This window comes from Balaenoptera musculus, chromosome 1, assembly GCF_009873245.2.
Source record: "Balaenoptera musculus isolate JJ_BM4_2016_0621 chromosome 1, mBalMus1.pri.v3, whole genome shotgun sequence".
NCBI classification, from domain to species: domain Eukaryota; kingdom Metazoa; phylum Chordata; class Mammalia; order Artiodactyla; family Balaenopteridae; genus Balaenoptera; species Balaenoptera musculus.
In genome coordinates, this window is record NC_045785.1 from 161160219 (window position 1) to 161176234 (window position 16016).

Here is a 16016-nt window from a genome sequence, read left to right on the forward strand (position 1 = left end):
ATGAGAAGCCTTTGAAAGGTTTTTTGTTTTGTTTTGTTTTTAATTAATTTATTTATTTATTTATTTTTGGCAGTGTTGGGTCTTCGTTTCTGTGCGAGGGCTTTCTCTAGTTGTGGCAAGTGGGGGCCACTCTTCATCGCCGTGCGCGGGCCTCTCATTATCGCGGCCTCTCTTGTTGCGGAGCACAGGCTCCAGACGCGCAGGCTCAGCAATTGTGGCTCACGGGCCCAGTTGCTCCGCGGCATGTGGGATCTTCCCAGACCAGGGCTCGAACCCGTGTTCCCTGCACTGGCAGGCAGACTCTCAACCACTGCGCCACCAGGGAAGCCCCACAAGCAGGTCTCTTAACTACCGCAATTTAAGTAGTGATGAGCTTAATACTGAGTTCTCTCCAACAATCGTAAAGTGATACGAAAGCACCTGTGGTAACTATTGCTGACAAAGTCAGGTATTGCTAAGACTCCCGGAATCTGTATCCATGCATTAAAATTCATAATGAAGGCGATGCTAGATTTCAGTTAGTATTGGGTCCCAACGGTCTGCGGACTGCAGTTAGAACGTCCGCCGAGGGCCAGCCCAGGTTGACCTCTCTTTGGCAGATCAACCACATTCCCGAGCCAGCCCAGCGCCTTCCAGACCTGTCCGCCCTCAGGGGAGAGAGGATACACGTATTAAAAAGGGACGAGGGTGGAATTAATTGTGAGAGCATGTAAGCCCTCCTGGGGGCAAATGGTTAAAGGGGTGGCGCTTCGTCCTTCAAAGAGCTACAGGCGCTGGATAAGCCCGGCTTCGGTTCGCAGCAGCCAGGGTTGAGCTCCCGAAGCCTCAGGCGCAGGGGAAACGCCGCCCCACTGCCGGCAGGGGGCGCGCGCGCCGGCGGCCCCGCCCCGTGAGCGCGGGCGCCGGGGCGTGGCCGCCGCCAGGCATCAGCAATCTATCCGGAGCGGCGGCTGGCCTACGCGGCGTGCTCGGAGGCGGCGGCGGCTGCGTCTCTAGACGCTCGGGCGCCAGCGGGGAGCGGACCGGCGGGCGAGGCGGCGATAGCAGCAGCGGGTCTCCAGGTAGCGGCGTCGGGCTCCCGGAGCTGCAGCAGCTCGAGGAGGAGGATGGCGGAGTCATCGGACAAGCTCTACCGGGTCGAGTACGCCAAGAGCGGGCGCGCCTCTTGCAAGAAATGCAGCGAGAGCATCCCCAAGGACTCGCTCCGGATGGCCATCATGGTGCAGGTGCGGGCGGAGAGGCCGCTTTGTGCGAGACTGGGGCTTCCGCGCGTCCGGGGAGGGTGGGGGGAGGGCTGGTCGGGAGCTGCAGGCCGGGCCGGCCCCTCCGAGCCCGCGCGGGGCCTGCGGGCGCAGCTGCTTCCTCTCGTCCCGTGTATGGCCCGCCGGGTGGACCCTTCTGGAAGGTTTTGCTGATCTTGCAGCAAAAGCCCGGGAAATACGGTCAGGAGCTGGTGATGCCTTTTACTTTGTAAAAATAAGCAGCCGCTTCTGTCCTCATTTCTGGGTTTGTTTTATTGCCATTCGCCTTGGGAAGAAAACGTACGCGTGGTCTTTTGAAGCTAGTCTGGTTTTGACCTACCTTATTCTGGAAGATTTTTGTCCTACATTGATGGTGGCGACTGGCAAGTGAGGGTTTTCTTTTTTTTTTTTAATCTATTTTTGGCTATCATTTCAACACCCGCTCACTCTCATTTTTTTTTAATTATGCAAAACTATGCAAGTTGGTGTCATTTCAGTACAGTGCATTCACTTTTGGCTTAATTTATGGTTTAACATTTTCCTCAAACTTTCCAAGTTCACAGACACGTCCTCCTGATACCCTTGCAGCTATCTGGTTTGAGTAAGAGTGGCTCCTGGGGTTCCTCAACTGGGCTTCTTGACAGAGTCGGGATTTCCCTCCGGTGGTCCCTGAGGCTTGCCAGATGGCGGGAGGGGTGTTGGAGTGAGGTAGTGCGTCTGGAGGTTCCTGCCTCCTGTCTGCCTGCCTAATCAGGGTTCCCACCTGCCCTGTCTTCCCCACCCCCAATAGAAAGCTTTTATCCAAGCTTAGTGCTCATGGTAAAGGTAACTTGATTTTCCTTTTCCCTCCGGGCGGTGAGGCAGTATGTGTTTTATGAATGACCGGATGGTACTGCTGGATTTGCAGCAGTTACTGGGTGGAGGGGAGTGGGTACCATAGTGTACTCAGGCTGTCTCATTTCATACTATGGCAGAGACTGAGGTTGTCATCTTGGAATCATCCTCAGCACCATCTAGCTCAGTACCTGGCACACAATACTTATTCGTTCAGTAAACACTCGCTGAGTAGCTGCTAGGTTCTGGGCACTGTGTTAGGTACTAGGGGCACAAGGAGAGACTCCACCCCTGGGAGCTTCCAGTTTGGTTAAAGGGGTGATGACTGGTAAACATTGCTGTACAGGGGTGGGTGCCACCTGATGGAGCTGTGCCCTAGGCATGATGTGCCCAAGATGGGAGCTCACCACAGAAGTGGCAGGAAGTTGAGGATGGAGAAGTGGGCAAGGCCTACCATTTGAGGCGCTGTATCTCCCGCAGAGCATCTTTTCACCCTAATGTTTGGGCCGCCGATCGTATGAAGTTGCCATTATTGCCGGGGCTCTTAACCTGGAGTCTGTGGGATGGCAGATAGAACTCAAGAGGTCCATGAGTTTCTGTGAGAAAAAATATGCATCCCTATCTTCACTAGACTTAAGTTACAATTCATTACTTCCTACCATTATGAATGTAACCTGCAAAGCAAAGGCGCATTAGCAGTACCTGTGATTTTTGTCATCAGTAGTAGTTACTGTTATTTTCACATCACTTTACAGTTGTTGGGGATTTCTTAAAATAACCATTTACACACATCGCTACAAGATCACAGTAGTTACTAAAGTGGGTACTGTGTCTTGTTATTTAATGCTTTAAAGCTTGTAGATGACTGTATCCCAGTAAATGTTTTAAATGTTTTGATAATTATTTCAATATAGTTGATTTCCTTTGTGAGCCTATGTATTTTACCATGCACTTTAAAATGTTAGTCTGAGAAAGGGACATGCATAGCCTTCACCGGACAGCCAAGATGACCCTGTTCTATTGGGAAAGACAGACAGAAAACCTCAGTCCAGCCAGTGTGTGGAGACGAGGACACTGGTGAGGAATGAAGAGGTGGGTTGGCTCTCTCTATCGGAGTCCAGGCGGCAAGAAAGTCTAACATTCTGGATCCTCCCTCTGCGATAGTGAAGGAAATTATTATTAAAATTAAGTGTGGTTTTCTCTGTCATTGGGGGTGGAGTTTTAACTCAGAATGTAACATTGGTCTTGTAGGCTGCGCTGGCGAAGGCCAGAAAGAAAGAAGCCATTCTTCCCCGCCTGCCCGCCCCGCCCCGCCCCGCCCCACTTCCCTTGGATTTAAATACCTTCTTTTACATTTTGTATGGGAGGATTGTTCTCTGAGTATCAAATACCTGATACTTTAGCTGGCATGCCCTGGGGCAGCCTCGAGGGGATGAACTGGGCCTTCCAGCCTTTTGACTTGTTGGTGTTCTTGGGAGGGCCTGCAGCAAACTGCATGGTGACTTTCTTCGTTATAGTGGTCATTCCCTCCTTTTATGGCCCGTTTCTCTGGAAACAGACTGAGAGTGGCTGGGTGAGGACCCCGGTGTGTGGTAGGCGCTCATGTTTGCTGAGTGTACAGCCAAGGATTCTGCTGCTTGCTCGAGCCTGGTAGCTGCCGAGTGGAGCCAGTCGTCTTGTGCCCTTGGTCCAGTTCCCTTCTGGCTGTATCATTCTCAGTCCTGAGTTCTAAAGTAAAGCCTTGCCTTGGTTAAGGGGTCTTTCCTCTTTTGGGGGAGGACGGGAGCCCTAACAGTCCCCCACGCCTGTGCTGTGAGTACACCCTTGTGCAGGCCTCCTCTCTGGTGCCTGGCAGTGCGCCAGTGGTTGGGGGCATGGCACCCAGACCGAAGTTTAAGGGGCAAGTGTCAGGCCCCAGCAGAGCCAGGAAGAAATGTCACGGCCATGAGTTCCAGTGGGGGGCAAAGCCACTGAGCCACGTGCCCCCCTTTGCTCTTAGAGCAGGCTTAGACAGGGGTCCCAGGGCAGGAAGACCCAGGTCGAGGCCACCACAGATGTTGTAGCAAGACGTCCAGACGCTTAACGATGTGTCGGCTGCCTTGGTGAAAGTTTGAGAGCCAGGGCACAAGTCTACTCTCTGAAATGCCGTTTGTTGTCTGGTTGGGGGTGGGGAGAGCTGTCTTAGGTTTGGAGGGAGCGTCTTTTCCACGGCAGGAGTTCCTCCATCCCACCTTTCTTCCCTCTTCCCTCCAGACTTGGGGCACTCCACAGACACTGTTTGAGTGCCTGCCGTGAGCGGGCGTTGCCGGTTGCTAGCAAGACAGGCATCGTGCCTCTCTGGGAGCTTCTAACCCGACGCAGGACACAGACATTGATCAGATAATAACCCAAATGGATCTTGACTCTGGGGGGCCATGGGAAGGGGTGTTATGGGACCTGAGGAAGTGCTGTTCGCCCCAGGTAGGGCTGGGGCACATTCTGGGCCCAGCGAACGGCCGGTGCTGCTGTAAACCCAAGCTACTTGATGCTGAAGAGTCCTTGTGCCCCAGCCTTATTAACCCTACGCTTTATTTAATACCGTATATTAAATCCAGAGAGAGGCCGCTCACCTAGTAGGAGAGGGCCAGTTGGGAGATCTTGTCACTGCTTTTTCAGAGTACTTCCCCTGTCCGCACGACTCCATCCTGAAAGTTCTGCATGGTATTTATTTTTAATGCTGTTTTATGCCATCTGCTTGACATTTAGATTTATGTTCTATCAAAGCAGATGTTTGGGGCCTCTCTTGCTCCGGTCAGACCGTTTGTATATTTTTAAGTACCTCTTCCTGCCGAGCAGTGTAGTGGAAAGAACCAACTGTGGTCACTGTTTCAAGTTGAGGCTGAGTCACTTGCTGCCTGTCTGACCGCCACCCCCATGCAACTGTGAAATAAGGGTGCTGGCTCCCCAGAGGCAACTGCAGGGTGTCCCCTGGTGGCTGGTGAGGGGCAGGAGGGACCTCCCAGCTGCTGGGGGTGAGGTGACCCCCCGCCCCGTCCCTCTCACTCTCCCTCGTAGAAGTTCTCCATCGCATGCACATCTGCGTGGCTCGCTGCCGGCGTGACACTTCTCTGACACATTTGCTCGGCCTGGCGCCTGAGCTGGGACTTGTTCCGCGTTGTTCTAAGTGCACAGAGCCCTTTGGGCCTGGCGGCCGGGCCTGGAGGTGGGGCCTGTCCGCATGTAGGCGTGCAGGACGCAGGACTTGCGTCTCCTGTGCCCTCACTGAGCTCTGGGCTGAGCCTGTGACTGAAGCGTGGCCGCGACTTTGGTAACGGTACGCTGAACTCTTAGCGGAAACGCCGGTCAGTCCCGAGGGACGTCCTGGTCCCTGTCCCCACGGCAGGCTCAGCAGCAGGCGCAGCAGCTTTCATAGCTGAGGGGTGGGTGCTGATTGCCCATCCGTTTGCAGCTTTTCCCCTGCGACGTCGGGGAGTGGAGAGGAGGCTGCCCTTGGTTTACAGGTAAGCAGGCGGGGGCTAGGATGCCAGGTGCTGAGGGCCGGGCCTGAGACTCACTGCTCTTTTCCTCCTCTGGTTCCGCCCCTCTAGTCGCCCATGTTTGATGGGAAGGTCCCGCACTGGTACCACTTCTCCTGCTTCTGGAAGGTCGGCCACTCCATACGGCACCCTGACGTCGAGGTGGATGGGTTCTCCGAGCTCCGCTGGGACGACCAGCAGAAGGTCAAGAAGACGGCCGAGGCTGGAGGAGTGACGGGTGCGTGCACACCGGGGAGGTGCGGGGGTCGCCCCAACCCCGGAAGCTTCCTGGGTTGTCGGGGGGAGGGGGAGCTTTTCTGTGGGAGCAAAGGAAAGGTCCTTCAGCTTACCCCTCTGTTATTTCAGCAGCGCCTCAGTGACCCAGTGTTCTGTTTGGTGCAGGATATTATTTCTCCAGATGCTTGAAATGTAGCCTTTGAATTTGTTGCAGTTGTTGTCTTTAATAGACCTTGTTTTTATTTTTTGTTTTTATTTTATTTTTTTTATAAACTTTTTTTTTTTTTTAATTTTTTTAATTTATTTATTTATGGCTATGTTGGGTCTTCGTTTCTGTGCGAGGGCTCTCTCTAGTTGTGGCAAGCGGGGGCCACTCTTCATCGCGGTGCGCGGGCCTCTCATTATCGCGGCCTCTCTTGTTGCGGAGCACAGGCTCCAGACGCGCAAGCTCAGTAATTGTGGCTCATGGGCCCAGCCGCTCCGCGGCATGTGGGATCTTCCCAGACCAGGGCTCGAACCCGTGTACCCTGCATTGGCAGGCAGATTCTCAACCACTGCGCCACCAGGGAAGCCCTAGACCTTGTTTTTAAAGTAGTTTTAGGTTCACAGCAAAATTAAGCAGAAAGTACGGAGAGTTCCCATGTACCCACAGAGGCATGACCTCCGCCACCATCAACATCCCCCAGCAGATGGTCCATTTGTTACAGTCACTGAACCTGTACTGATACATCATCACCCAAAGTCCATAGTTTATATTAGTCATCACTCGTGGTGTTGTACGTCTTATATGGGTTTGGGCAAATGTATAATGACATATATCAATCATTATAACGTCGTACAGAGTATTTCCACTCTCTTATAAAATTCCTCTGTGTTCCACCTGTTAATCCTTCCCTCTCCCAACCACTGACATTTTTCCTATCTGCATAGTTTCATCTTTTCTAGAATGTCACATAGTTAGAATCAAACAGTATGCAACCTTTTCAAATTGGCTTATTTCATTTAGTAATAATGCATTTAAGGTTCCTGCATATCTTTTCACAGCTCAATAACTTACTTCTTTTGGGCACTGAATAATATTCCATTGTCTGGAGGTACCACAGTTTATCCATTCACCTATTTAAGGACACCGTGGGTGCTTCCAAGTTTTGGCAATTATGAATAAAACTGCTATAAACATCCATGTGCAGGGTTTTGGGTAGACCTAAGTTTTCAACTCATTTGGGTAAATACCAAGGCACACAATTGCTGGACTGTATGGTAAGAGTGTGTTTAGACTGCGAGCTGTCTTCTAAAGTGGCCAAACCGTTTACATTACCACCAGCAATGGATGAGAGTTCCTGTTACTCCACGTTCTTACCAGCATTTTTTACCAATGTTTTGGATTTTGGCAATCTAAAATGTTCGTAGTGATATCTCATTTTAATTTGCAGTTCCTTAGTACCATATGATGTTGAGCATCTTTTCACATGTCTATTTGCCATCTGTATATGTTCTTTGGTAAAGGGTCTGTTCAGATATTTTCCCAATTTTAGTCAGGTTCGTTTTACTGAGTTCCTCATATAGTTTGGACAACAGTCCTTGATCAGATGTGTCTTTTGCAAGTATTTTCTCCCAGTCTGTGGGTTGTCTTTTTCATTCTCTTGGCACTGTCTTTCACAGAGTAGACATTTTTGATTTTTTTTTTTTGACATTTTTGATTTTAATAAAGTCTAGCTTCTCAATTATTTCTTTAATGTACTAGGTCTGGTATTGTGTCTAAAAAGTCATCACCATACCCAAGGTAATCTAGATTTTCTCCTGTGTTATCTTCTAGGAGTTTTATAGTTTTGTGTTTTATCAATACATTTAAGTCTGTGATCCATTTTGAGTTTATATTTGCGACAGGTTTAATCTGTTGTCTAGATTAAATTTTTTTTTTTTGCACGCGGATGCCCAGTTGTCCCTGCACCACTTGTTGAAAAGGCTGTTCTCCACTGTGTTGCCTTTGCTCCTCAAACATCAGTTGATTGTATCTGTGTGGGTGTACTCCTGGGCTGTATTCTGGCATATTTATCAATTTGTGTATTTCACCAGTACCACACTGTCTTGATTATATAGCTTTATAGCAAGTCTTGCAGTCAGGCAGTGTCAGTCCCCTGACTTTGTTCCTCTTCAATATTGTATTGGCTATTCTGGGTCCTCTGCCTCTCCATATAAGCCTTGGTCAGTTTGTCAGCATCCGCAAACTTGCTGAGATGCCTTTAAATTTTAAACAGTTTTTTTTTTTTTTGTCCCCATTTGAAGGAGATCTCCTGAGACTGCATTCTCATTTCTCTGCCTTGCTGTGAACTGACCCAGTTTAACCTGTTGTTGTGACTCCAGGCTGTTGATGAGAACAAAAAGTTAAATCGTCCCAGATCCTGTAATTCAGAAAGAACTATCATTAATGTTGCAGGTGTCTTATTAGAAAATTATTTTCTATTCAAATATTGATGCGTGTGTGTTTGTGTGTTTTCATTCCTGCAGAAGTGGGATTCTACCTTAAGTATTAACTTTTTTTAATGTTCAGTCACCTTTTCTTGTGATAAAGTATACATAACACAATATTTACCATCTTAACCATTTTTAAGTGTACGTTTCAGTGGTATTAAGTGCATTCACGTTGTTATGCAGTCATCACCACCATTCACCTCCAAAACTTTGCCATCTTCCCAAACTAATACTCCATACCCATTAAACAGTAATTCCTCATTTACCTCCCCCCAGTCTCTGACAACCACTCTTATTTCTGTCTCTGTGAATTTGACTACTTCTAATTACTAAGTACCTCATATGGGTGGAATCATACAGTATTTGTCTTTTTGTGTTTGGCTTATACTATATTTGTCCGTTTGTGTCTGACTTATTTCACTCCACATAATGTCTTCAGGGTTCATTCATGTGGTGTGTGTCAGAATTTCCTTCCTTTTTAAGGCTGAATAATATTCTGTTACATGGCCATACCAGATTTTGTTTATCCATTCATTCGTTGATGGACACGTGTGTTGTTTCTGCCTTTTGGTGATAGGCGAACGTTGGTATACAAATATCTGTTCCAGACCCTGCCTTCTGTCCTCCTGTGTATATACCCAGAAGTGGAATTGCTGGATCGTATGGTTATTCTATATTCAATTTTTTGTGTAAACTGCAGTACTATTTGCCACAGCAGCTGCGGGATTATACATCCCCACCAGTAATACATGGGGTTCTGATTTCTCCACATCCGTATCAACACTTTTATTTCCTGGATTTTGGCGGGTGGGGGCGGGGGGTTGGTTTTTCAGGATTTTTTTTTTTTTTTAGTAATACTCTTCCTAATGATTTGAAGTGGTATTTCACTGCGATCTTGATTTGTATTTCCCTGTACCTACCTATTGCATTTTACAACTTAATATTTACTCTTCATGTTAAAAGTTACAGATTTCCATCATTATTGTTAAAGGTACGTAGTAGTCATTTCTTGAGGTCTTGCTAAATTTTGTGCATCATTCAAGTATTTGACATATATTAATTTCATTGAATCCTTGCCCCAGCCCTTTACCAGTTTTTCCAGTTGAGGAGCTGAGACACCTAGAGGTTAGGTAAGTGGCCCAAGGTTACGCTGGTGGTAAATGCTCGAGCTGAGATTCAAGTCCAGACTCTCTTGCTTTTGAAACTAGACTTTAAACCATTTGGCTCTATTACACATAGAGCTGCCGCAGATTTCTGGTATATCCTGGGCACCTGTCCATTTTTTTCTTTAATTCCAAGAGGGGGAAATACTGCTGAAAGAGATGAAGTATTTGAAGGCCTTCTGTGTGTGTGCCAACTTCCCTTTCAGAAAGGTTGTATCAGTTCCACTTGTACCAACAATATGAGATGTACCCATTTCTCCACTTCCACACCATCCCTAAGTATTCTCATTCCTTTTCATTTTGCTCCTAGTGACATGGAACATTTTGTCATGTGTTGATTCAGTCATTTGTGTTACTTTAATAGTTGTGTGTGTCTTTTCCTCATTTTTCTCTTAGGGTATTTTTCTTTTCCTTAGTGAAGTACAAAAGATACCAATTCTTGGTCTCATGTTTTGCAAATATTTTTCCTGGTTTGACATTTTTCTTTTAGATAGGTTTATTTTCTGTTTCATCGTATTGAAGCTTCATCTTTGACTAAATGTTCTTGTTGTCATATCTGTTTTCTCACTTAAAGTATCTGTTTTTGGTATTTTGAATAAAGTATCTGTTTTTGGTATTTTGAAATCTTTCATCCGGAATTTTAAAAATAATGTACATACAGTTATATGCACAGACTTTACGTGTACAGTTCAGTGAGTTTTGACAAATGCATACACACATCACACATATTCACCCCATCAAATTTCTGTACCCGCCACCCCCAGCAAGGTCCCTTATGCCCTTCTGAGTCATCCTCCCCCTCAGCAAGGTAACCACTGTTCTGATTTCTATCCCTTTGGATTAATTTTGTGTGATTTAGAGTTTCAGGGAAAAAGGAATAGTATCTTTTTCTCTCGTAAGCTGCTTTCGCTCAGCATAATGTCTGTGAGACTTATCCAGGTTGTCTCATGTGTCATGAGTTCTTTTTTTATTACTGAGGAGTAGTCTTTTAGTATATCACACTTGGTTTATCCATTCTCCTGTTGGTAACTTTTAAGTTGTTGACAGATTAGGGCCATTACAAATACAGCTGCTACGAACACTTGTGTACAAGCTCTGTACGTACATGTGCTCTCATTTCTCTTGGGTATATACCTAGGAATGGAGTGGTAGATCATACGTTAGATGTACGTTCAGCCTTTTAAAGAAAGTGCCAAACAGTTTTCCAAAGCAGTTGTACCATTTTACGTTGCCACCAGCACTGTTTGAGAGTTCCTCCACATCCTCATCAGCACTTGGTATGGTCACTCTTTTTGATATTAGCCATTCCAATAAGTGTGTAGTGATATCATGGTTTTAATTTGCATGTCTTTATTATTGAGTTGTAAGAGTTCTTAGAATATTCTAGGTGCGTGTCCTCTATTAGATATAAATAATGCAAATACCTTCTCCCAGTCAGAGGTTTGTCTTTTCATTTATTTACTGACTTTTTTTTTTTAATTAATTTATTTTTGGCTGCATTGGGTCTTCGTTGCTGCGCGTGGGCTTTCTCTAGTTGCGGCCAGCGGGGGCTACTCTTCATTGCGGTGCGCAGGCTTCTCATTGCAGTGGCTTCTCTTGTTGCGGAGCAGGGGCTCTAGGCGCGTGGTCTTCAGTAGTTGTGGCTCGCAGGCTCAGTAGTTGAGGCTCTCAGGCTGTAGAGTGCAGGCTCAGTAGTTGTGGCGCATGGGCTTAGTTGCTCCACGGCATGTGGGATCTTTGCAGACCAGGGCTCAAACCCGTGTCCCCTGCATTGGCAGGCGGATTCTTAACCACTGCGCCACAAGGGAAGCCCTACTGACATTTTCTGAAGAGCAATAGTTTTTCGTTTTGATGAAGTCCAATTTGTTGTTTTTTTGTGGGTTTTTTTCTCCTTTTTTGGGTAGTACTTTCTGTCTCCTAAGAAATCTTTGCCTACTCTTTAAGGTCATTGAAGGATATACTCCAGAACTACTGGGAGTTTTGTAGTTTTAGCTTATCTTAAATTATTTAATTTTATTTATCTTAAATTAACTTTTGTGTTAGGTGTGAGGCACACGTTTTTTGGTTTTTTTCCCACGTGGCTGTTATTTTGTTCCAGCACCATTTGTTGAAAAGACTTTGGCTTCCTTATCAAAATCAGTTGATGATAGGTCTGTATCTGGTCTCTATTTGGTTCCATTGATTTATACTACTCCACTGTCTTAATGATTGTAACCTTAGAGTAAGTCATGAAGTCTTATAGTGTAATTCCTCTAAATTTGTTTTTTGTTTTTTGTTTTTTTAATTTTAGTTATTTATTTTATTTATGGCTGTGTTGGGTCTTCGTTTCTGTGCGAGGGCTTTCTCTAGTTGTGGCAAGCAGGGACCACTCTTCATCGAGGTGCGCGGGCCTCTCACTATCGCGGCCTCTCTTGTTGCGGAGCACAGGCTCCAGACGCACAGGCTCAGTAATTGTGGCTCACGGGCCAAGTTGCTCCACGGCATGTGGAATCTTCCCAGACCAGGGCTCGAACTCGTGTCCCCTGCATTGGCAGGCAGATTCTCAACCACTGTGCCACCAGGGAAGCCCCCTAAATTTGTTTTTTTTCAATGGTATTTTGACCTTTCTAGGTCCTTTGTCATCGCCTTACAAATTTTGTGGTAAACTTGTCAATTTCTCCCTCAGCTTGCTAGGATTTTGATTGGCATTGCATGAAATCTGTAGATCAAATTGGGGATTATTGACATCTTAGTAAATAGAGTCTTTCGGTCCATAAACATGATACTCAGTTCTTCTTTAATTTCAGCAAAATCTTGTAGATTCAGTGTAGAGAGAGATCTTGTATGTCTTATTGTCTTATTAAATTTATCTAAGTATTCTGTGTATTTTAATGCTGTTTAAATAGTAGTGTGCTTTTCTTTAGTGTGGTTAAAAATTTCTTTTTCCAGTATGTTTATTGCTAATATATAGAAATGTTTTATATTGACCTTGTGCTCTGCAAATTTGCTAAATTCACTTAATAGTGCTAGTAGCTTTTTTGTAGATTCTTAAGACTAATCCCAGTTACAATCATGTCATCTACAAATGGAGATGGCTTTACTTGTTCTTTTCTACACTTAAGCGTTTTGTTTCTTTTTCTTGCCTACTGCACGTATTAGAGCCTCTAGTACGGTGTTGTTTGTGGTAAGAGAAGACAGCCTTGCTTTATTCCTGATCTTAGGAGAGAAACATTCAGTCTTGGAGTTTATTTTTATATAAGAAAAGAATCTAGTTTTTGTCCCAAATGGTTGGCCATTTTTCCCCAAGATTCTTTATTTTTATTTTTTATTTTTTTTAATTTTTTTTCTTTTTTTTTAAATTAATTTAATTTATTTATTTGTGGCTGTGTTGTGTCTTCGTTTCTGTGCAAGGGCTTTCTCTCGTTGCAGCAAGTGGGGGCCACTCTTCATCGCAGTGCGTGGGCCTCTCATTAGCGCAGCCTCTCTTGTTGCAGAGCACAGGCTCCAGACATGCAGGCTCAGTAATTGTGGCTCACGGGCCTAGTTGCTCCGCGGCATGTGGGATCTTCCCAGACCAGGGCTCGAACCCGTGTCCCCTGCATCGGCAGGCAGATTCTCAACCACTGCGCCACCAGGGAAGCCCAAGATTCTTTATTGAATGATTCAATCTTTCCCCGCTAATTAGGAATGCCACCTTACCACATATTTAATTTTTTTTTTCTCTTGATTATGGAGGTTTTTTTGGTTTTTTGTTGTTTTTTGTCAGCTCTCTTGTTTTTGTTTTTTTTATTGAAGTATAGTTGATGTACAATAGTATATAAATTACAGGTGTACCATAGAGTGACTCATGTAATATATTACATTTATATTTATAAAATATTGGTTATATTCCCCGTGTTGTACAATATATCCTTGTAGCTCCACATATTTAATTCTTACATATACTTTTATCTGTTCCTATATCAAGATAGTCCCTTTAACTCAACACTCAACTTTGATAATGAAAGTGTAATGGAAATTAGAAGGCAGTGTTGGAATTTAGTATGGTACAAGGTTTTCATAGTAAGCACTTAAGTTCTTTCCAAAGTGAAGAAGGGGGCTACAGAGGAAATAGAGAGAGGGGGACAGTGAGACCACCACCAGCTAACATTGTGCTGTTTCCAGGAGGCTGTCTGAGAAATTTTTTTATTTTATTGCCAGAAAAGAAGCTCTGTTAACCAACCACAGTGGTTAGAAACAAGTGTAGATGAGATGGACCAGCTGTGGTCACCCAGAACACAAGGTGTCCTGGTAGAGGAATCCCAAGAGGTAGAGGAGGAGGACAGGGGCTCCTTGGCGCTGCGTGGAGGCTGCTGAAATGAGCGTGGCTGTGTTTCATGCTTCAGGCAAAGGCCAAGGTGGAGTTGGCAGCAAGACGGAGAAGACACTGGGTGACTTTGCGGCAGAGTATGCCAAGTCCAACAGAAGCACGTGCAAGGGCTGCATGGAGAAGATCGAAAAGGTGAGAGCTTTGGACTTCACCTGTCTGACTTTCTGGATTTCTTGTGTTGGATGTCATTGGATATCTCAAAAGAAAAGAAAAAATAGGGGCTTTAGGTGCTGACTCAACACTAGTGGTTAAAAAATAAAGTGAAGATTTTAGTAGAGACAGGAGATGACAGTGACTTTTCTTCCAGGCAGGTCTGGCCCTGATTATTCATGGTCCAGTCCATGTACGTCTCTGCACCTGCTTTTAGGAGACCTGGGAGAGTTTGAAAAACATTTACACAAGGGCTCTCTCCTGGGCTCTGCAGTGGCTGGGGGAAAGCTGTGTTTTATGGTAGGATTAAGTTTAAGGAGTGTGTTTGTTCCCTGGTATGAGCCTCCAGGTTTCTTCCCCTTAATCAGGAACTTCATTAACCACCCTTCCCTACCAACTCTGATCCCTGAAGAATGACAGCTGGTCTGGCAGAATGACGGCTATCTGAGTAGCAGGGACACAGGTGGAGGGGTTGGCCTGTGCCCTTTAGCCTCATTACCCAAGATGCTTTGATCTTAGGTAAACATGCTGGTTGATTAATTCAAGGCATCGATTAAAGGTTTCTACCTCCTTGGTATTATACAGGAAATTGAGGTGAGTCAGTGGGTGTTTAGAAAGGAAAAACGTGAAATTGCTAGATCTTTTCCAGCTACCTTCAACCACAAGAATTTGAGGCAAAAGGTAAGGTTCCAGAGGGAATGCCTGAGGCTGCGTGCTGCTGAGTGTTGCTTGGCCTGAAGTGGAGTAGTGTCAGTGCTCCTTGTTCCGAGGTTTCCAGTCTGGGCTCACAGGCGTGAAACTCACTCGGAATGTCAGGCCTGGGAATTGTAAACCTGGGGAGGATGGCAGGACTAGATTCTAGCTTATAGATAGTTTATTACTGCATTTTAGGGGGTCTTCATATGTGTAAAGAGACTGAAGAGTCTGGGTGGGGGGATTGCAGAAAGTCCCTGCTAGAATTGGGGCCTGCACTGGCTCCTTCTGAGCCTGCAATAATATAGCAACCCAGGCGTTGTTCTTAGGTCTGCACCAGGTCAGCAGAACGTCCTCAGGGTAATGCTGTTACTTCCTCACTTGCACAGGCAGCTAGGTAGGTGGGTAGCTGGTTGGACTTAACCCCTTCTTAAATGGGGTGCTGAGGCTTGAGGGTAACACAATCCTTGGTGGCATAAAAGAGCCAAAACCTCCCAGCACCCCTCCCATTGCCTTCGGTGTGGACCTGGTCACCCCTGGCCCCCCGATGTTTGACCATCCTTCCTTGTCTGTCTTCGGTAACACATGTGGATTCTCCTACAGGGCCAGGTGCGCCTGTCCAAGAAGATGCTGGACCCTGAGAAGCCCCAGCTAGGCATGATCGACCGCTGGTACCACCCGAACTGCTTTGTTCAGAACAGGGAGGAGCTGGGCTTCCGGCCTGAGTACAGCGCGAGCCAGCTCAAGGGCTTCAGCCTCCTCACCGCAGAGGACAAAGAAGCCCTGAAGAAGCAGCTCCCGGGCATCAAGAGTGAAGGGTGGGTGCAGGAGCTGGCAGGGTGGAGGCTTCACACAGGCCCAGAGTCCATATCGCTCCTGTGTTCCCCTTGCTGCCCGTCAGAAAGCTGGGGGGCAGCAGAGCTCCGCCCCTTCCCCAGCTGAGGCGGCGGGGGACAGAGCAGGGAAGGACTGGGGAGCCTGCAGTGCGGGTTCCTGCCGCTCCTGGTGGTCTGTTCCCTGTCCCGCATCTGACCTCCATGGGCAGGCAGAGAGCACATCCCACTTCCCCCTGCTCCGTCTGAGCGTTCCCCTAAGCGAGAGTCCACCACCACCTTTCCTCTGACCCCTGCATGACCCACTTTCACATCCCCCTCATGTCCTCGTGTGTGGATGTGTCCCTGTGTGTCTGGGTCTCTCTTGAGAACGGCGCTGGGAGAATCTTGACTATTTTTAAATAGGGGGGTGGTGGGCAGTCGATAAGTTATCTGGTTGAGAGTTCAGAATGGTGTGGGTTTCATACGGTGCTAACATTTAGGTCTATGTTGATCCTGTGGACACTTCCTTCCTGTGTTCCCTCTGCTGG

At 46.6% G+C, this 16016-nt stretch overlaps 1 protein-coding gene across 1 annotated transcript in view; it reads left to right on the forward strand.

Moving 5' to 3' along the window:
- Positions 1 to 923: 923 nt before the first annotated feature.
- Positions 924 to 16016, forward strand: part of PARP1 (poly(ADP-ribose) polymerase 1) — a 42505-nt gene continuing 27412 nt past the window's right edge. Inside the window, exons 1-4 of the mRNA XM_036867163.1 lie at positions 924 to 1226; positions 5663 to 5828; positions 13827 to 13942; positions 15257 to 15471. Coding sequence (XP_036723058.1) covers positions 1107 to 1226; positions 5663 to 5828; positions 13827 to 13942; positions 15257 to 15471 — 617 coding nt within the window. The 5' untranslated portion in view covers positions 924 to 1106. The remainder of the gene's footprint in view (positions 1227 to 5662; positions 5829 to 13826; positions 13943 to 15256; positions 15472 to 16016) is intronic.